Below are 16,116 nucleotides of genomic sequence, written 5' to 3' on the forward strand. Positions count from 1 at the left end.
ATTCTAGCTGTGTGACCCTGGGCAAGTCACTTAACCCCAATTGCCTAAAAAATTAAAAAAAAATTTTAAAAAAATGTTGTCGTATTTTGTTTTTACATTACTTACATTTTCTATTTTGGATCCCTCTCTTTATAAAAAGATATATTAAAGACTGATTATCTAAGATTTCCTAAGGACTTCCAGAGAACTGTCTCTTATAACAATAAAAAATAAGGGAAAAATTTTCAAGCAAACTAACCAACATGATGGAAAAGTCTGATAAGTTGCAGTATTCCAAATCCACAACTCTATGAAGAAGAGAGATGAAGATACGTTTTCATTTTTCTCATTTGGGAGCAGGTTTGATCATTATAATTTCACAGCATTTAGTTTTGTCGGTCTTTCCACATACAGTGTAATAGCTATTACATATATTGTTTTCCCGATTCTTATTTCACTTTGTATCAGTTTATGTTAAGTCTTCTATACTTTTTTGCATTCATTTCTTATAGCACAGTAATATTCAGATACATTCATGTGACACAAATCTGTTTATCCACTGCCCAGTTGGATGGATACATAGTTTCTTTTCAGTTCCTTACTACTACAGAAAATGCTGCTATAAATCTTGATGTGATTTTTAAAGGCCTTTTTTGTTCTTGTCTTTTTTTATGGTCTTCATGCTTTCTTGGTTACATAACTCTGCTCCTATCTTTTACACGTCTTTAATAAACCATAAATTAATAACCTCTTAAAAGATAGCCTTTTATGAAGCCATTTTAAAAATCCAGTTTCCTTGTTTTATTAACATAATGTGTGATGTGCCCAGAATTTTTTTTACTAGGTATGTTCCCTCTTGAACTGTCATCTTAAAATTTCTAGTCTGGGGATCATACTCGTCTTTTCTCTGAACTTTTTGAAATTGGCTTCCCCGAAGTCTAGGAGGGATATTGTTTGGACATGTCTTTTATTTTCATCTTTGTCAGGTCTGGGGTAAAATGATTTTCTGATTCCCTTCTTCAGCCAGTTCTTCTGTGGTTGGAAGTTAGTTTCTAATGTGACAGTTTATATCATTGCTTCTGCCACCTTTTAAGTGAGGGAGTCATCAAAAGTCAAGTTAAGGATTTATCAGATTCTTTTCTTTTAGTGGACAGGGAGCTTCAGAAGATATAGAGAGTGACCTCACAGCTGTATCCTGTCTCTGTGTCAGGAAGACATCCCTTTCTTGCTTATATTATTTAACATAAATCTCACCACATTATCATGTGTTTCTGTCTTTTTGTCCTAACCTGTATGTGCTCCCTGCTGCTTTTCCTTCTCATTTAGGTGTATTTCCACACAGTTCTATCTTATTGATATAACAGTACTAATTCATTTAACTCAAAAGTGTTGTTTTGAAAATAATCTTTGAATTCCGTTTTGTTTTAAAGGCCTCAGTCAAGCTTCTTTCAACTTTACAGGTTCTATTTTGCTGGTCAGCTGCTCTATTGGCAGATAGATTGCTTTCAGTATATGGGCCTTAGCCACATATACTGCCACATAGCTATGACAGTATTCTCTAGAGTAAAGAATGGTATTAGGGAATAGAGGTGAATGGGAATCTATTTTAGGTTTTATCTATTAGTATTTAGTTACTAAAGTTAAAGAAAAACCCTGTTTTGTTAGCTACAGTAAGATGATTTTGTGGCATAGCTCCTATAGAGAGATTTTAGTGCAGGTTACTGAACATAATGTATATTGTTATCATAAATCACAGTTTCTTTTTAAAAATAATTTATTATGAATTTCAAATAATGACAAACCAATTAAGCTTATATTTACAACTAATTAAACTTAGACCTTCAGGTAGCTGTCTGTTACTTAGAAACTACTTCCCATGTCCCCCTTCCATTCTCTTTATCCATTTGCCTCTCTATTGGAGTATGTATATTGTCCTTTATGTAGTTACAATCTAGGATCATATTTTGTGTGTGTGTGTGTGTGTGTGTGTGCTTTTTTGCAGATAAAGATGGCAAAGCATTTCATCCGACTTACGAAGAAAAACTCAAACTTGTGGCACTGTACAAGCAGGTTCTTTGGGGTCCGTGTAATCCAGACACTTATCCTGAAGTTGGATTTTTTGATGTCTTGGGAAATGACAGAAGGTAACATGGATTTGCTGCTTGAGGAATTTAATGAAATCACAGTGAAGGCTCCAAGATAATCTGACTATGAGAGGAATTTGACTTAGAGCTGAGAAGATGTATTGGAGTTAACTCGTTTTTACTTCTATTTTCTGGAGTCTTCCGATATTTGGCTTGGAGAAGTTTTGGGTCAGATATTGTAGCAGAATCATTCATTTAATTATGAATATAAGAAAAGTATAATTTCATTTGATTTCTACTGACCGAGAGTTAGGGAACAGACTTTTAAAAATTATTTTCATTTTAATAACTTAATATCATCATTGTTGGATGTCAAAGATCTCATCCAGCTCTCAGACCCTGATTTGCTTAACCAGATTATGACAGAAGGGAAATGCATTGAGCATTCTATTTTTTCTTAAACCCTAGGATATTAAAATTACTGATGAAAGATGAGAAAAATCCAATCTGGTAACTTTTTGTTGCCTCTGAAAAACTGGTGTTTAAGATATGCCTTAGGGTTGCTCTCAGGACTAAAACAGCTTGATACCTGAAGTGTACTCTTATGCCAATATGATGATTTAGCAAATTTAGTAAATAATAAATTATTTTAGTAAGTAGATGTAAGATCTTATTGGGGGAAGGAGTTGAGGTTCTTATGGCAAAACAAAGTATTTCATTTTACTACTCGATGGGATTCATTTTAGTGATAGTTGGGAATTGTTCGTCTTAAGGATGGTGATTGTTGTTGTTTAATTTTTACAGGAAAGAATGGGCAGCCCTGGGAAATCTGTCTAAAGAGGATGCTATGCTAGAGTTCGTCAAGCTGCTAAATAGATGTTGCTATCTTTTTTCAACATATGTCACATCCCATAAAATAGAGAAGCAAGAACAAGAAAAAAGAAGGTGAAATTTAAGGGCACAGAGTTCTTTTCCAGTCCTGTATATTGATGATTTGCTCCAAGGCACATTGGTTTTATATTAGATAACTTTTTTCTTAAGATCTCACTGTGTTGCAGTTGTTTCTTTTTCCCAGAATGTACTATTGTTTTGTAATTTCTGGTTTTCCCTAACTATAGGTATAGAGGTGACAACATTCTTTTTTTGACATTTAGTTTTTCAGTAATTTCATTATAAGCTTTTAAATCATGAAGACTTTCATTTGGATCTGCACACCACCTTCCTCATACAACCTGACTACACTGTTCATCAAAACTGTTGAATATTTAAGTTCTGTTTCATAGCATTGGCTGTGCTGAATACCTGATTTGGTTAGTGTTGAAGACCTTTACTACTTAAACAAAAAGTGTGTTAAGTGCCTACCGTGTTCAAGGGCTAGGGATATAAAAATAAAATTGAAAAAGTCTCTGACCTCGGGGAGTTAATAGTCTACTGAATGACATGTATAAATAAAATACAGAAAAATAACAAGATAATTTTAAGAAGGAAAAGCAGTAAACAGTAGGGGAATCAGGAAAGACCTTGTATGTAAAGTAACCCCTGAGCTGTACTAGGAGGTGAAAATAGTACATTCTAGATATGAGGGGCATCGTTTCCTCAACTATGAAATAAGTGAGTTGAATTAGTTGGCCCTGAGGCTTCTAACTCTAGATCTCTCATCTTACCATCTTCTGACTAATTAGGCAAAGGCATGGAGCTTGGATATAGAATGCTTCATATAGGAAATACCTAGCAGATCAGTTTGATTAGTAATATGAAATAAGATTGGAAAGGCAGTTGGGAGCTATATTATAGAGAGTTTGCAGTTCCAGGCTGAGGATTTTATGTTTTATTTCAGAGGCAATATAGAGCTGTTGAATATTTTTTAGTATGAGAGTGACATAGATTTTTGTTTTATGAATATCAGTGTGTCAGGAGAATAGATTAGAGAAGTGGGACAGACTAGATGTAGAGAGACAAGCTAGGAGGTTTTTACAGTTATTTCAGTGAAAAGTGAACTAAAGTAGAGATTGTGTGATTGGAGAGAATGGGACAGATATAAGAGATGTAGAGGTTGAATTGATGAGACCTCATCTTGAATTGATAAGACTTTGTCTTTGAATTTATGTGGAAGGTAAAGGAGAAGGAAGTCGTGAATGACCCCAAGGTTGGGAACTTGGCTGGCTAGAAGGATCCCCTGAAAGGAAGTTAGGAAGTTTGAAGAAAGGTTGGATTTGGGGAGGGAATAGGAGTGTTCTTGTAGATATGTTGGTTTTGATGTGCTGTCAGGACATTGGGTGGAGCTCGCTAGCAGGTAGTTGGTAATGCAGAGAGATTAGGGCTTGTCTATAGATTTGGGAGTCATCTAGTAGGTGCTGATGAGACCACAAAGGGAAAAGATGTATAAAGAGAAGTAAAATATGGATGGAGGGGTATAATATACATGGTAAGTAGATAAGAACTAGATTATGATCCAGCAAAGAAAACTCTGAGAAGGAGGCCAAGCATGGATAGGCAAGAGTGTCCAGGAGGAAGGGTACAGAGTGTGTATGTGGAGGTGATTAATAGTGTCAGAGGCAGCAGAGACATCAAGTAGAATGAAGACTGAGAAAAGGCCTTTGGATATATCAGGAAAGAATTCTTTGGTGGCCTTGCACAGGGCAGGTTCAAGTAAGGGTGGAGGTAGAAGACAGATACAGTAATTTAAGAAGAGAGTTTAGGGTAAGAGGAAATATAGGAAATTAATTTACATGCTCTATTTTGGGAGTTTGGTGGTGAAAGGGGGAAGGGATGTAGGATGATATCTTGAGGAGATGGCTGAGTTAAATGAAAGGGTTTTTTTTAGGGAGGAGGGACTCCTAGACGTTTGCAGATGGTGGGGAAAGAGCCATTGGCTAAGGAGAGATTGAAGGCACACTTAATATTTAAAATGTTTTTTGAACTGAAGATGAAGAAGAGAATGACTCAGGGGCAAACTCCTGGAGAAGACTGGATCCAAGAACATGAGTGAAGGGGTTAGTAAGAAAAAAAGCTTTCTATTTATCAGAGACTCAAATGGAGGAGAAGATGAAGTTGATACTGAGAGATTTGTAGATGTGTGGAGTGAAGTAAAGAAGGAGTATACATTGATGGCCTCTGTTTTTGGTGAGGCAGTTGGGGTTAAATGACTTGCCCAAGGTCACACAGCTAGTGGTGTCAAGTGTCTGAGGCCAGATTTGAACTTGGGTCCTCCTGACTCCAGGGCCAGTGCTCTATTCACTGCGCCTCCTAGCTGCCCTTGGCCTTTATTTTTTTAATGAGGAGGCAAGATCCTGTGCTGAGAGCTTAGAGGGGGAAACAGAGTGAGAGTAAAAGATTGTTTTGTAACAGTGAAGGCCTGGTTGAGATTAGGTAACATACAATGTTGTAACCCTGGTGGACACAAATGCATGACTTTCTCTAGTGCTGTTTGTAGCGCATGAATAGGAGTGAAGAAGGAAAATGGTGGGGATAAACTGGGGTTGGGGTTTGACAGGGTATGACTGGTGAAAAGACAAGTGGCAGGTGATTTGAGGGTAGCTGATAGTGTATGGTTGAATTACTTCATCATAAGGTGGAGTGTCAAGGGAGGGAAGTGAGACTAGAATGGTGGTACTGGACTAGTGAAACAGAAGAGTGGGGAAGCTGGAAGCCATGGATGAGGACAGAGAATATTTTAGAAATGAGGCTGATGGAGAGATTGAAGAACAGGAGATGGTGGTAAGAAAGGGACATAGCTAGAAATCATGGCAGAAAGCTGTTTGATTTTTTTTTCCAATTTAGTAATATTCTCTCTCTCTTTTTTTTTTGCTAAAATACCCCATTCATATACACATACATACATACATACACACACACACACATAAATATAAAAAGATAGTAACATCCATTCCATAAGTTGAGTTATCCAAAATACAGGTAAACCCTAACATCTAAGCAAAAGAAGCCAGCGAATGGCCCAAGTTTATGAGAAGTCCAGGTATTCTACTTAGAGAGGGAGGCAGCATAGTACAGCAGAAGGAGTGCTGTCCGAGGACTCCAGCTCACCACTCTGCTTTTACTGCCTCTGAGACCATGGACAGATCAGATGACCTGCCTGGACTTGTGTTTGGTTATCTGTAAAAGGAGAGAATAGGCTAAATGGGCTCTGAGGGCCTTTCCAGTCCAGATGTGTGATAGTAGAGCCACTTTACTCCTAGCCTAGGTACTTTTATTTTGTATAATTAGTTGGTTTTACAGCCAGTTAGAAAGGGATAGAACTCTTAGAGGCAAGCACACCAAAAGCAAGGATCAAGACCAGGCACATGGCAGCACACAATTCAGAGTGAAAGTCTGAGATCATTTAGGGTAGGAGCAGAGGCTCTACACCCTTTATAAGTCCAAGATCATGGGATGACAGGTTTAGACATGGAAGGGATCTTAGAGGTCCAGAAGTCCAGGGAGGTTCTTCTTTGCTCAAAATCACACAAGTAGTAAATAGCAGAATCAGGATTTGAATCTAGGTTCTTTGACTCCAAATCCAGTACTCTTTGTCCTGCAATGATTGAAATTTATAATAAATAACAACTCATTTTTATCGCACTTTAAGGTTTGCAATGCAAACTTGTACCTTAAGGTTTATGTACTTCATTATATTTGCTCTTGTCAGCATTCGTGGTGTAAGTTCTAATTATTATTGTCCTTTTACAAATATGAAAACTGAGTCTCAGAGAGTTTTAGTAATTTGCTCAAGGCCACACACCTAGTTAATGAGGCAGATTTTGAACCCAAGTCAATGATCAGTCCCCAAAATCAGGTTAAATTATGTTCAGCATACTACATATTAAAAAGCCAGGGGAGGTTGTGATACATTTTGGATTTTATCCCAGATAGTTCAAAATAGAAAAAGTTTTAGCACTTGTGAAGATAAGTTTCATGCATCTGGAAAAACTAACTTAGGCAGGACAGCTCATTGCTTGATCATTTGGGGCAAATGAGGTGCTGCTATAATAGGTTTACAAATATACATAATTACATTTTGATGTTAAATGATTCACTGTACAAACTTCATTTGGTAAAATAATAAGCTTTTTTTTGTTAAATCTCACACCTACCTCACAGGGCTGTTGTGAGGCTCAGTTGAGATGACATGCTTTGCAAACCATGAAGCACTAAGTAAATGCTGTGATGATAATGGAGGTGGTGGGGATTGTATTATGTCAGAGATATGTTGACCACAGTAGTCTCTGAGGACAAATGTCTTCTCATATTAGCTTTTCTGTTCTTAGTTTAAATTCACCAGAAACATATTGCCTAATACTACAGCTAGCTGTACAGAACATACCTTCCAAATTGTAGAACCTGAAATCTCAGTCGTCTGTCTTTTGAAAAAGAGGGGGTGGAGCAAGGAATAGTTTACCTATCAGATTTATGGAGAACAGAGGAATTCATGACCAAACAGGAGATAGAGAACATTATGAAATGCAAAATGGATAACTTTGATTACATAAAATTGAAAAGTTTTTGCACAAACAAAACTGCAACCAAGATGAGAAGGAAAGTAGAAAATTAGAAAAGAATTTTTACAACCAATTTCTCTGATAAGGGCCTCATTTCTAAAATATGTAGAGAATTAAGTCAAATTTATAAGAATACAAGTCATTCCCCAGTTGATAAACGGTCAAAGGATATGAACTGGCATTTCTCAGATGAAAAAATTAAAGCCACCCATAGTTATATGAAAAAATGCTCTATATCACTGTTGATTAGAGAAATGCAAATCAAAACAACTCTGAGGTACCACATCACACCTATCAGATTGGCCAACATAACAAAACAGGAAAATGATAAATGTTGGAAATGTGGGAAAATTGGAACACTAATGCATTGTTGGTGGAGTTGTGAAATGATCCAACCATGTTGGAGAGCAATTTGGAACTATGCCCAAAGGGCTATAAAAATGTGCATATCCTGTGACCCAGCAATACCACTTCTAGGGCTATATCCCCAACAGAGCATACAAATGGGAAAAGGACCCACATGTACAAAAGTATTTATCACAGCTCTTTTTGTGGTGGCAAAGAATTGGAAATTGAGGGGATGTCCATCAATTGGAGAATGGCTGAACAAATTGTGGTATGTGAATGTAATGGAATACTATTGTGCTATAAGAAATGATGAACAGGCTGACTTCAGAAAAAACCTGGAAAGACTTGTATGGTCTGATGCTGAGTGAAATGAGCAGAACCAGGAGAACATTATACATAGTAACAGACACATTGTGCGATGACTGAAGTTGATAGACTTAGCCCTTCTCAACAGTGCAAGGATCTAAGACATCTCCAAAGGCCTCATGATGGAAAATGCTATCCACATCCAAAGAAAGAACTATGGAGTTTGAATGCAAATCGAAGCATGCTATTTGCTATTTTTTTTCTTCTGTTGTGTTTTGTTTCCTCTTTCTGGTGGTTCCTCCTATTAGTTCTAATTATTCCTTACAACCTAGCTAATGTGAAAATATGTTTAATAGAAATGTATATGTATAGCCTGTATCAGATTGCACACTGTCTTGGGGAGGGAGGTGGGGAAAGGGGGGGAGAAGAATTTAAAACTCAAAAGCTTATGGAAGTGATTGTTGATATTTCAAAATAAATTAATTGAAAAAATAAGATAAAAAGGTTTTGAAAGACAAAAAAGAGGGGCTGGGTTTCATTTTAATACACTCATTCTCTCTGTTTTGTTTTTTTTTTTTACCTTGTAGGAAGGAAGAGGAGGAGCAAAGGCGTCGGGAAAAGGAAGAAAGAGAACGTTTGCAAAGGGAGGAAGAAAAACGTATTCAAGAAGAAACTGAAAGGTTGAAAAGGGAAGCAGAGGAAAGGAGACGAATAGAGGAGGAGAAGCTGCGGCTGGAACAGCAGAAGTAAGCCTCCTCCTTAGATGGCACTTACAAATGGATTACTAAGTCAGTCATTGGAGCCTTATTCTTCATTATGTGCTTTGGAGCAGTGCTGTTATTATAGCTTGATGGAAGTTTGTACCAGTGATAACTTAATGATTAAAAAAGAGCCTCCTCTCTAAAGGCTTGGCCTTGAAGGGGTGCAGTGACCTCTGTCTCAAATTCTGCCTCTAGGCATTGATGGCGTTCTCTTCATAGAGAGCTACTGAGGTTTCTCCTATCTTACCTCTGGCCCTTTCGGAATGCTTTCATTCAGCATTGAGTAAATGCCTGCTGTGTGCAGGAAACTTGGCTAATTCCTGAGAAATACAAAGATAAGTAAGATAGTTATAGGATCATAAAATTGGAGCTCAAAGAGGCCATTTTGCAGATGAAATAACTGAAGCTGACAGAGGTTGTGTGCCTTGCCCAAGGTCACAAAAATAAGAAGTGACAGAGCTGGGATTCAGAACCCAGTTCTCAGGTTTCCCACCCAGTGTTCTTAACTACTCTGCCACCCTGAGTCCCTGTCTTCAAGTACCTGAAATATAATGGGGAGAAATAAAGCATGGACAGATGTTTTCATTGTTATTATAAGAAAACTGTTGAGTACTTTGAAATCAGAGGACCTGGGGAAAATCCCATATCTGGACGTCATTCATTTCTATCCTTATATTAGTGAAGTAGGGAGCATTGACACTGTTTGTCATAGTATCTGTGACTGCCCTGGTGTGCCTGGGTGGCTTCTGGGTTTCTGGTGAATTGACCATGTAGCTCTCAGTTCATGAAAACAGATAACTTTTTGCAAGGTTCTAAATAGCGTGATAGTGGAAAGGACCAGTGCTTTGAAATCAGAGGTCCTTGGTTTGAATCCTTACTGTTAATTTATTATTCTTGTGACCTGGGGCAAGTTGCTTAAGCTTTCTGGGTTTCCATTTCCTCATCTGTAAAAGAAGGGAGTTGGATTTAGATGACCTGTGAGGTTTCTTCCCAATCCTGTGGAACCACAATTTCACCGATTTTACCTGTACTTTTACCACAGTTATCTAATAATGATTCCTATCCTCTCATGCTGCTTTCTGTCTTATATAAAAGCACCCACAAAAGGCAGCATGCAGTGTAGTGGGTAGAGGGTTGGCCTTGGAGTCAAAAAGGCTTGAGGTCAAGCCCTGCCTCTGGCACAGACTGGCGGTGTAAGCTGGGACAAGTCATTTACCCTCTTGGTTCCCCAGGCAACTCTCAAAGTCTGTCAAAGACTACAAGTTTCAGAGCAGGGCACAGTCTGTATTGATAGAGGGAGTTCTTCACCAAGAGTTCCTTAAACCAATGAAATTGCAGGCTTTGTTGAAAAAGAAATCCCTCCAAGACATAGTTCTTTGAAAAGTTAGCTAAAATTGAATAGAAACAGTGTTCATTACAACTGTAGATTCAGTGCCTTATTACTTCTAGGCCAGAGGCACATGTTAATGAGCATAACTGGCCTAGTCATTTTAAAGGGTTTGTAAACTTTAATATATATATATATCAATGACTTACCTTTCATAGTAAATAGTCCTTTGTAGTCAGCCTGGTCTATTTTTAACATTTTTAGGCAACAGATAATGGCAGCACTAAACTCCCAGACTGCTGTGCAGTTCCAGCAGTACGCGGCCCAGCAGTATCCAGGGAACTATGAGCAGCAGCAGATTCTCATTCGGCAGCTGCAAGAGCAGCATTATCAGCAGTACATGCAGCAGTTGTATCAAGTCCAGCTTTCGCAGCAACAGGTATGATAGACTCAGACTGCAGCGTTAGGGAAGGTATTCAGTTTGGTTGGAATAGAGATTCATTGTATAAAGCAAGTGGTAGTTGAGAGACAGTATGCTGTGGTAAGATGAGTTTTTCACTTGGAATCGGGAGAGACCTGAGTTCCACTCCAGCCTCTGATCCCAGTAGTTCTGTGAGCACCGGTACTGGCATAAGCTCTTTGAGTCTTCGTTTCCTCATTTATGAAAGGGAGATAATCCCTACAGTGTGGTACATCTTTCATAGGATTGTTGAAAGGAGCATATGAGATAATCTGTGTAAAGCATTTTGTAAACTTCATATTTTAATGGCATAGAGAGTAGAGAGAATAGACAGCTAGCCTTACATCCAGGAAGGTTTGACTTCAAGTCTCCCTCTGACTCAGGCTAGCTGTGTGACCCTGAGGCAGGTCCCTAACCCTCTTGGTGCTCCTGGCAGCTCTCTCAAGACTCTTGGCTTGCAGAGACGCTGCTGATCTGCCATCGTAGAGGGCATTTCCTCATCTGGAGCTCGCCCACCAGTGAAATCATAGGGCCAGGCCCTGTCTCTAGATCAATACTAGTGAACTTTAAACTATGATCCAAGGTAAAAGAGCTTTAGTTCTACCTTGAGGAGAAAGGGTCTATTTTGGTTAGGTCCTAGATGTGATTTCATGGACAGTTACAAAACAAAATATACTTGAAGTACCATGTTTTGGTAGTATTTTAAAAATGAGTGTTTAATTGACAAGAGTGCCTCCAGAAGCTGCTTTATCATCTCTTACAACCTAGAAAAAATGGCAGTAGATATTCATGTGGGAGTGTAAATTGGGATCATCATGGCCAGTAAACTGTGTTGTCTGAAGCTGCCACAGAGTGTGGGTGAGTCCTTGATCTCCTGAGGATCCCAGCAATCCCTGGACTAGAGAACCCCCAGGAGCCAGGCAGTCCAGCACCTACCTACCAGTCAAAGCAACCTACCTGATGAGATGGGAAGAATATCATAGAGCAGGTGTGAGAGGACCTGGCCTTTGCTGGTTGTTCCCTGTATATTTTTAGACAGATCATTGAATAATAACTAGCTAACGTTTATGTAGTATTTTAAAGTTTGCAGAGCTGTTTGATTGTCACAATAGCCCCATGAGGTGGGTGTTACTATTATCTCCATTTTACAGATGAGGATGCTGAAGCTGAGAGAGGGTAAATGACTTACCTAAAGTCACTTAGCTCTTTGGTGTCTAAGGGAGAATCTGAAGCTAGGCCCCCAACTATCCATTATGCTAGGCTGCTTCTGTGTTTCATCTGGGACTTCCTCCTCTTTTAAGTGAGGAGAGTTGGAATCTGTTCCAAGGGCTCTAGCAACTGTAGATCCTCTGATCCTGCGTCTCCTTCACTTGGGTTGAAAGCAGAAATTGCCTTTCCCTCTGAGTGGCTGTAAGTGTGAATGATGCTGCCTGGGGGCCTGATTTGGCCTTGACTTGTGAACTGAAAGGCCCCTCTGGCCTGATAGCTGTGGTTAACTCTCAAGGCAGTATTCTGTGGAACCGTTCAGTATCACAGTATAGTGTATCATAAGAGCACTGGGCTAGAAATCAGCTAGCTCTTAGTTGTGCTTTTGTGGAAGGAGCGCTGGACTAGAAGCCAGAGTTATCGCACTAGTTCTGACAGAATCTCTAAGAACTTAAGCAGGTAGTTTAAGCTTCAGGTGATTCTCTGTGCCTCAGTTTCCCATTCTACAAGATGTGGTGATAACAGAACCCTCCCTTTCCTCATACTTTGCATGATTAGAGGGATGAGATAAAGCCCCAGCCCCAAGGCCTCATTGTGATAAATTGATAGCCCTAGGTTCTTGAAAGGCATGCGTGTGGAGATCAGATTCTTGACAGCTCCTCCCAACCCTGTGAGGCTTTGCTTTACAGTCTTTTCATCTATAGGTTAAGTTTTATTTATTTAGCTGTGATAGAGCAGTTATGAGCGAAGAATCTGAGTGAAGGAAGAGAAGCTGTATTCCTCCTATTTATTATTAAAATAACACAAAAGCCATTCCATATAAATAGAGTTAGGGTTATACAAATATACAAACGTATAGCATATTCTTTGGAACGTAGAATTTGTGAATTTTCTACTTCTGACATATTTAACAGTCTTGACAGCAAGAGTAGAGAGGACAGTGTGAAGTAAGCTGGCATGTTCTTTGAGTCCTTGCAAAATCATATGGTGTATCAGAAACCTAGTTTTATTTATGATTCACATATTTGATATCTGTGAAAACCATAAGACATCACCAATTTCTCTTGAAAAGTGGTGGGTGCAAAATGAAAATTCATTCCAATTCCAAGTTTGTGTTTTTGGAGAAATATGCGTGCAGTCAGTCCTATTTTGACATAGTATATATGTTCCCCCAAGCTCTGCAAAATCATGCAGTGAAAACCACAGGGCTTGTGAGAGAAATAGGGTTAGGAACATAACACAAATGTTTTGTTAGTGACATCTATAAAAAAGATAGGAACCTAATTAAAAATAGCATAGTTTTATACATGTTAAATGGTTAAGAAATGCATCGATACTACAACAGAGTGACTGCATCTATAGCCTTGGACCCGGGCTGCTCAAACAACTTGGACAGGATCCTAGCTGTGGGCTTTGGGGCTGAAGTGTGGCAGAAAGAGTAGGTGTATGGACCAGCCTTCCTCTGTCCATAGTTCTTATTGCATCAGAGGATGTACAGAAATATGGAACTTTAACTTGGAAAAGACCTGAAATTTCCTTGTAGAAATAGGCATTGTTGGAAGGGTAGCAGTTTTTGAATAATTATGAAATGGTACAATTTTTCTGCGTTGTTCACTTTTTATTGTAGAGGAAATCTTGTAGAAGTAAACTCAAAATTTGCATTATGTTCAGTTTGTTCATTAATGTATTAGTTGTGCTGGAACAAATTTACATTTTCAAACAAGTGTTATAACTGAAGGGACTGTATATATTTATACACACACTTTAATGGCTATATAAGGAAAAAATTTCTTGAGCAGTTTTCTTTCATTTATAGTTTCCATCCTTTATAGCTTTCTTTTTTTTAATTGGCATTAAGATAAATTGCATAGAGGTGTGTGTGCGTGTGCGCGCTTTACATACATTATCTCATTTGATCCTCTCAACATTTGTGTGAGGTAAACATGACCGATTATTATCTCCATTTTATAGTTGAGGAAATTTGGCCTTGTTCAGATATAAGTTAGACTAAGTTGGCCTCTAAGAGCCTTTCCAAAGTCTCGTATTCTGCGACTTGCTAAGAAGTGTCAGAAAGAGTCATTTCATTCATGGTTCCTCTTTAATTTTAACTTAGATGTTCCTTCCATCATCTTATGTTGCAAAATACTTTTTTTTTTAAACCATATTACAGTTTGTAAAATTGCTCATGCTGGTATAAATTTTTGTGAACAGTTTCTTGGTTAATCAGTAGAAAGCCTTGCTGAAAATAGAAAAAAACAAAATCCTGGAGGAGAATGCTAGAGCGTACTAGAACGACATACTAGAAAACACTGATAAACTCCTGGTAAGTCATTTGAAGAGAGTCATTTAACTGGGTTTCAGTTTCCTTATATGTAAAATGAGAAGTTAGATATGTGCAAAAATATTTTCAGTAGCTCTTTTTTGGCGGCAAAGAATCAGAAATTGAGAGAATGCCCATCACTTGGGGATTTAGAAATGGTGGAATACTATTGTGCAATAAGAAAGGATGAAGGGGACAATAAGGAACTCTGATCATGATGGCCAACCATTACTCTAGAGGACTCCTGATGAAATGTACTTCATATCTCCAAATAGAGATGTGATGGACTCAGAGTGCAGATGGAGACCTTTTTTCGGACTTGGCCAGTGAGAGAATTTGTTTTGCTTGTTTATTCATTGTAACAGGAATTTTATTTTTCATACTTCCTCAGTGAGGAAGGAGGGTGAGGAGAACGGAGAGAAGTCAAATCTTTGTAAATATCAAATGAGGGATTAAGAGTAGATCTCTGAGATTCTTTACCTATTGAAACCAAATTGAAAACTTGTCACTCCTTTGTTCTACCTTCTTATTCCTGGCTCTTGAAGGCGATACACATTCTGTAGGTAGTGTAGTGTATTGAATAGGCATTGATTCGGAGTCAGGAAGACCTGGGTTCAAATCCTGTCTTAGACCCTTACTAGCTGTATTATGCTGGATAAGTCACTTCAGCTCTTTGTTACTCACTTCATTAATTTGTATAAGAGGGTTGAATTTGATAGCCTCCATGGTCTCTTCAAGCTTCAGATTTATGATACTAGTACTTCTTGAATGTTGGTAGCTTTCCTGGTACTTCAAGTTGAGATTATTAGATGATCTCTAAAAACTAAATACATTATTTGTAGAAGTGATATATTTTTTTGGTATCCTGTAATTGTTACTGGTGGTGGCAGTTTCCTGTTAATATGGAATAATATAGTTCTTCAACAACAACAAAATTTCAATTTAAAAAATTTCCTAACATATAGTTGATACATTGTGTTATGTGCTTTTGGGCAGGGTGTGAAACTTGCAGTCTTTACAAACTTAACATAGTAATAATTATTTTGGATAGATAAGATATTTGCCTCTGGAAAGAAAAATTTGGAAAGGAAAAAACCCATTCCCCAGGTGTGCAAGTGCTGGTAGGCTCAAGCAGCTTTTATCAGTCAGGTGTTTTGTGTAGTCTCTGCTAACTGCTGTTGGTTCAGGTGATTTCAAAATAATACATAGCTGTTTTAGGTTTTTCTACATTTTTACCTTTTGGTGAAAGGGCAACATCATATCCTGAAATAGTCATTCCTCACATTCAGTACATTTTCTGTTTTTCTTGAATTATAGGCAGCATTACAGAAACAGCAAGAAGCAGCAACAACTGGAGCATCTTTGCCTGCAGCATCAAAGGTGAATGCAGCCACACCTGGTGAAATGCCCTCAGTCAATGGACAGGCCAAACCTCACCCAGACAGCTCTGCAAAAGAATTGGAACCAGAAATTTCAGAAGAAGTCCTAGAGAACGGACCAAAAGGTATTATTAGGAATTTGTGTACATTAGTCTTCCTACGAAAGACTCTAAAAAGCAAGAAATCCAGGAGGGTGAGTGGAGCATATTTGAATATTACTCATGAGAGCATTAAGAATTGTCCATTGAGCAACATTTTTTGCCCTTATAGACTAAAAACATACTGCATCTAAATAAATAAATTAGGATTAATCTCTTGTATGTGCTCTTGATCCTGTTATTTATCCAGTAGATTTAAAGGTAAAAATAGTACATCGTGTGATAGACATCTCATACTAGGCATATGCCTCTCTTGAATTATGGAAACAGCCACAGTAATAGTGGCATATAGC

The 16,116-nt window shown here is 38.1% G+C and overlaps 1 protein-coding gene across 2 annotated transcripts in view; it reads left to right on the top strand.

Moving 5' to 3' along the window:
• ACBD3 (acyl-CoA binding domain containing 3) overlaps positions 1-16,116 on the top strand; it is a 58,608-nt gene that overhangs the window by 22,517 nt on the left and 19,975 nt on the right. For both annotated transcript variants that reach the window (XR_013487292.1, XM_020982143.2), the window contains exons 2-6: positions 1,982-2,123; positions 2,868-3,008; positions 8,800-8,958; positions 10,565-10,739; positions 15,604-15,790. Coding sequence is in view for 1 of the 2 variants with exons in the window: in XM_020982143.2 (XP_020837802.1) it covers positions 1,982-2,123; positions 2,868-3,008; positions 8,800-8,958; positions 10,565-10,739; positions 15,604-15,790 (804 nt within the window). In the remaining variant the exon portion in view is untranslated. The remainder of the gene's footprint in view (positions 1-1,981; positions 2,124-2,867; positions 3,009-8,799; positions 8,959-10,564; positions 10,740-15,603; positions 15,791-16,116) is intronic.

Source organism: Phascolarctos cinereus, unplaced genomic scaffold (genome assembly GCF_003287225.1).
Source record: "Phascolarctos cinereus isolate Bilbo 61053 unplaced genomic scaffold, phaCin_HiC Scaffold_5;HRSCAF=322, whole genome shotgun sequence".
Taxonomy (NCBI): domain Eukaryota; kingdom Metazoa; phylum Chordata; class Mammalia; order Diprotodontia; family Phascolarctidae; genus Phascolarctos; species Phascolarctos cinereus.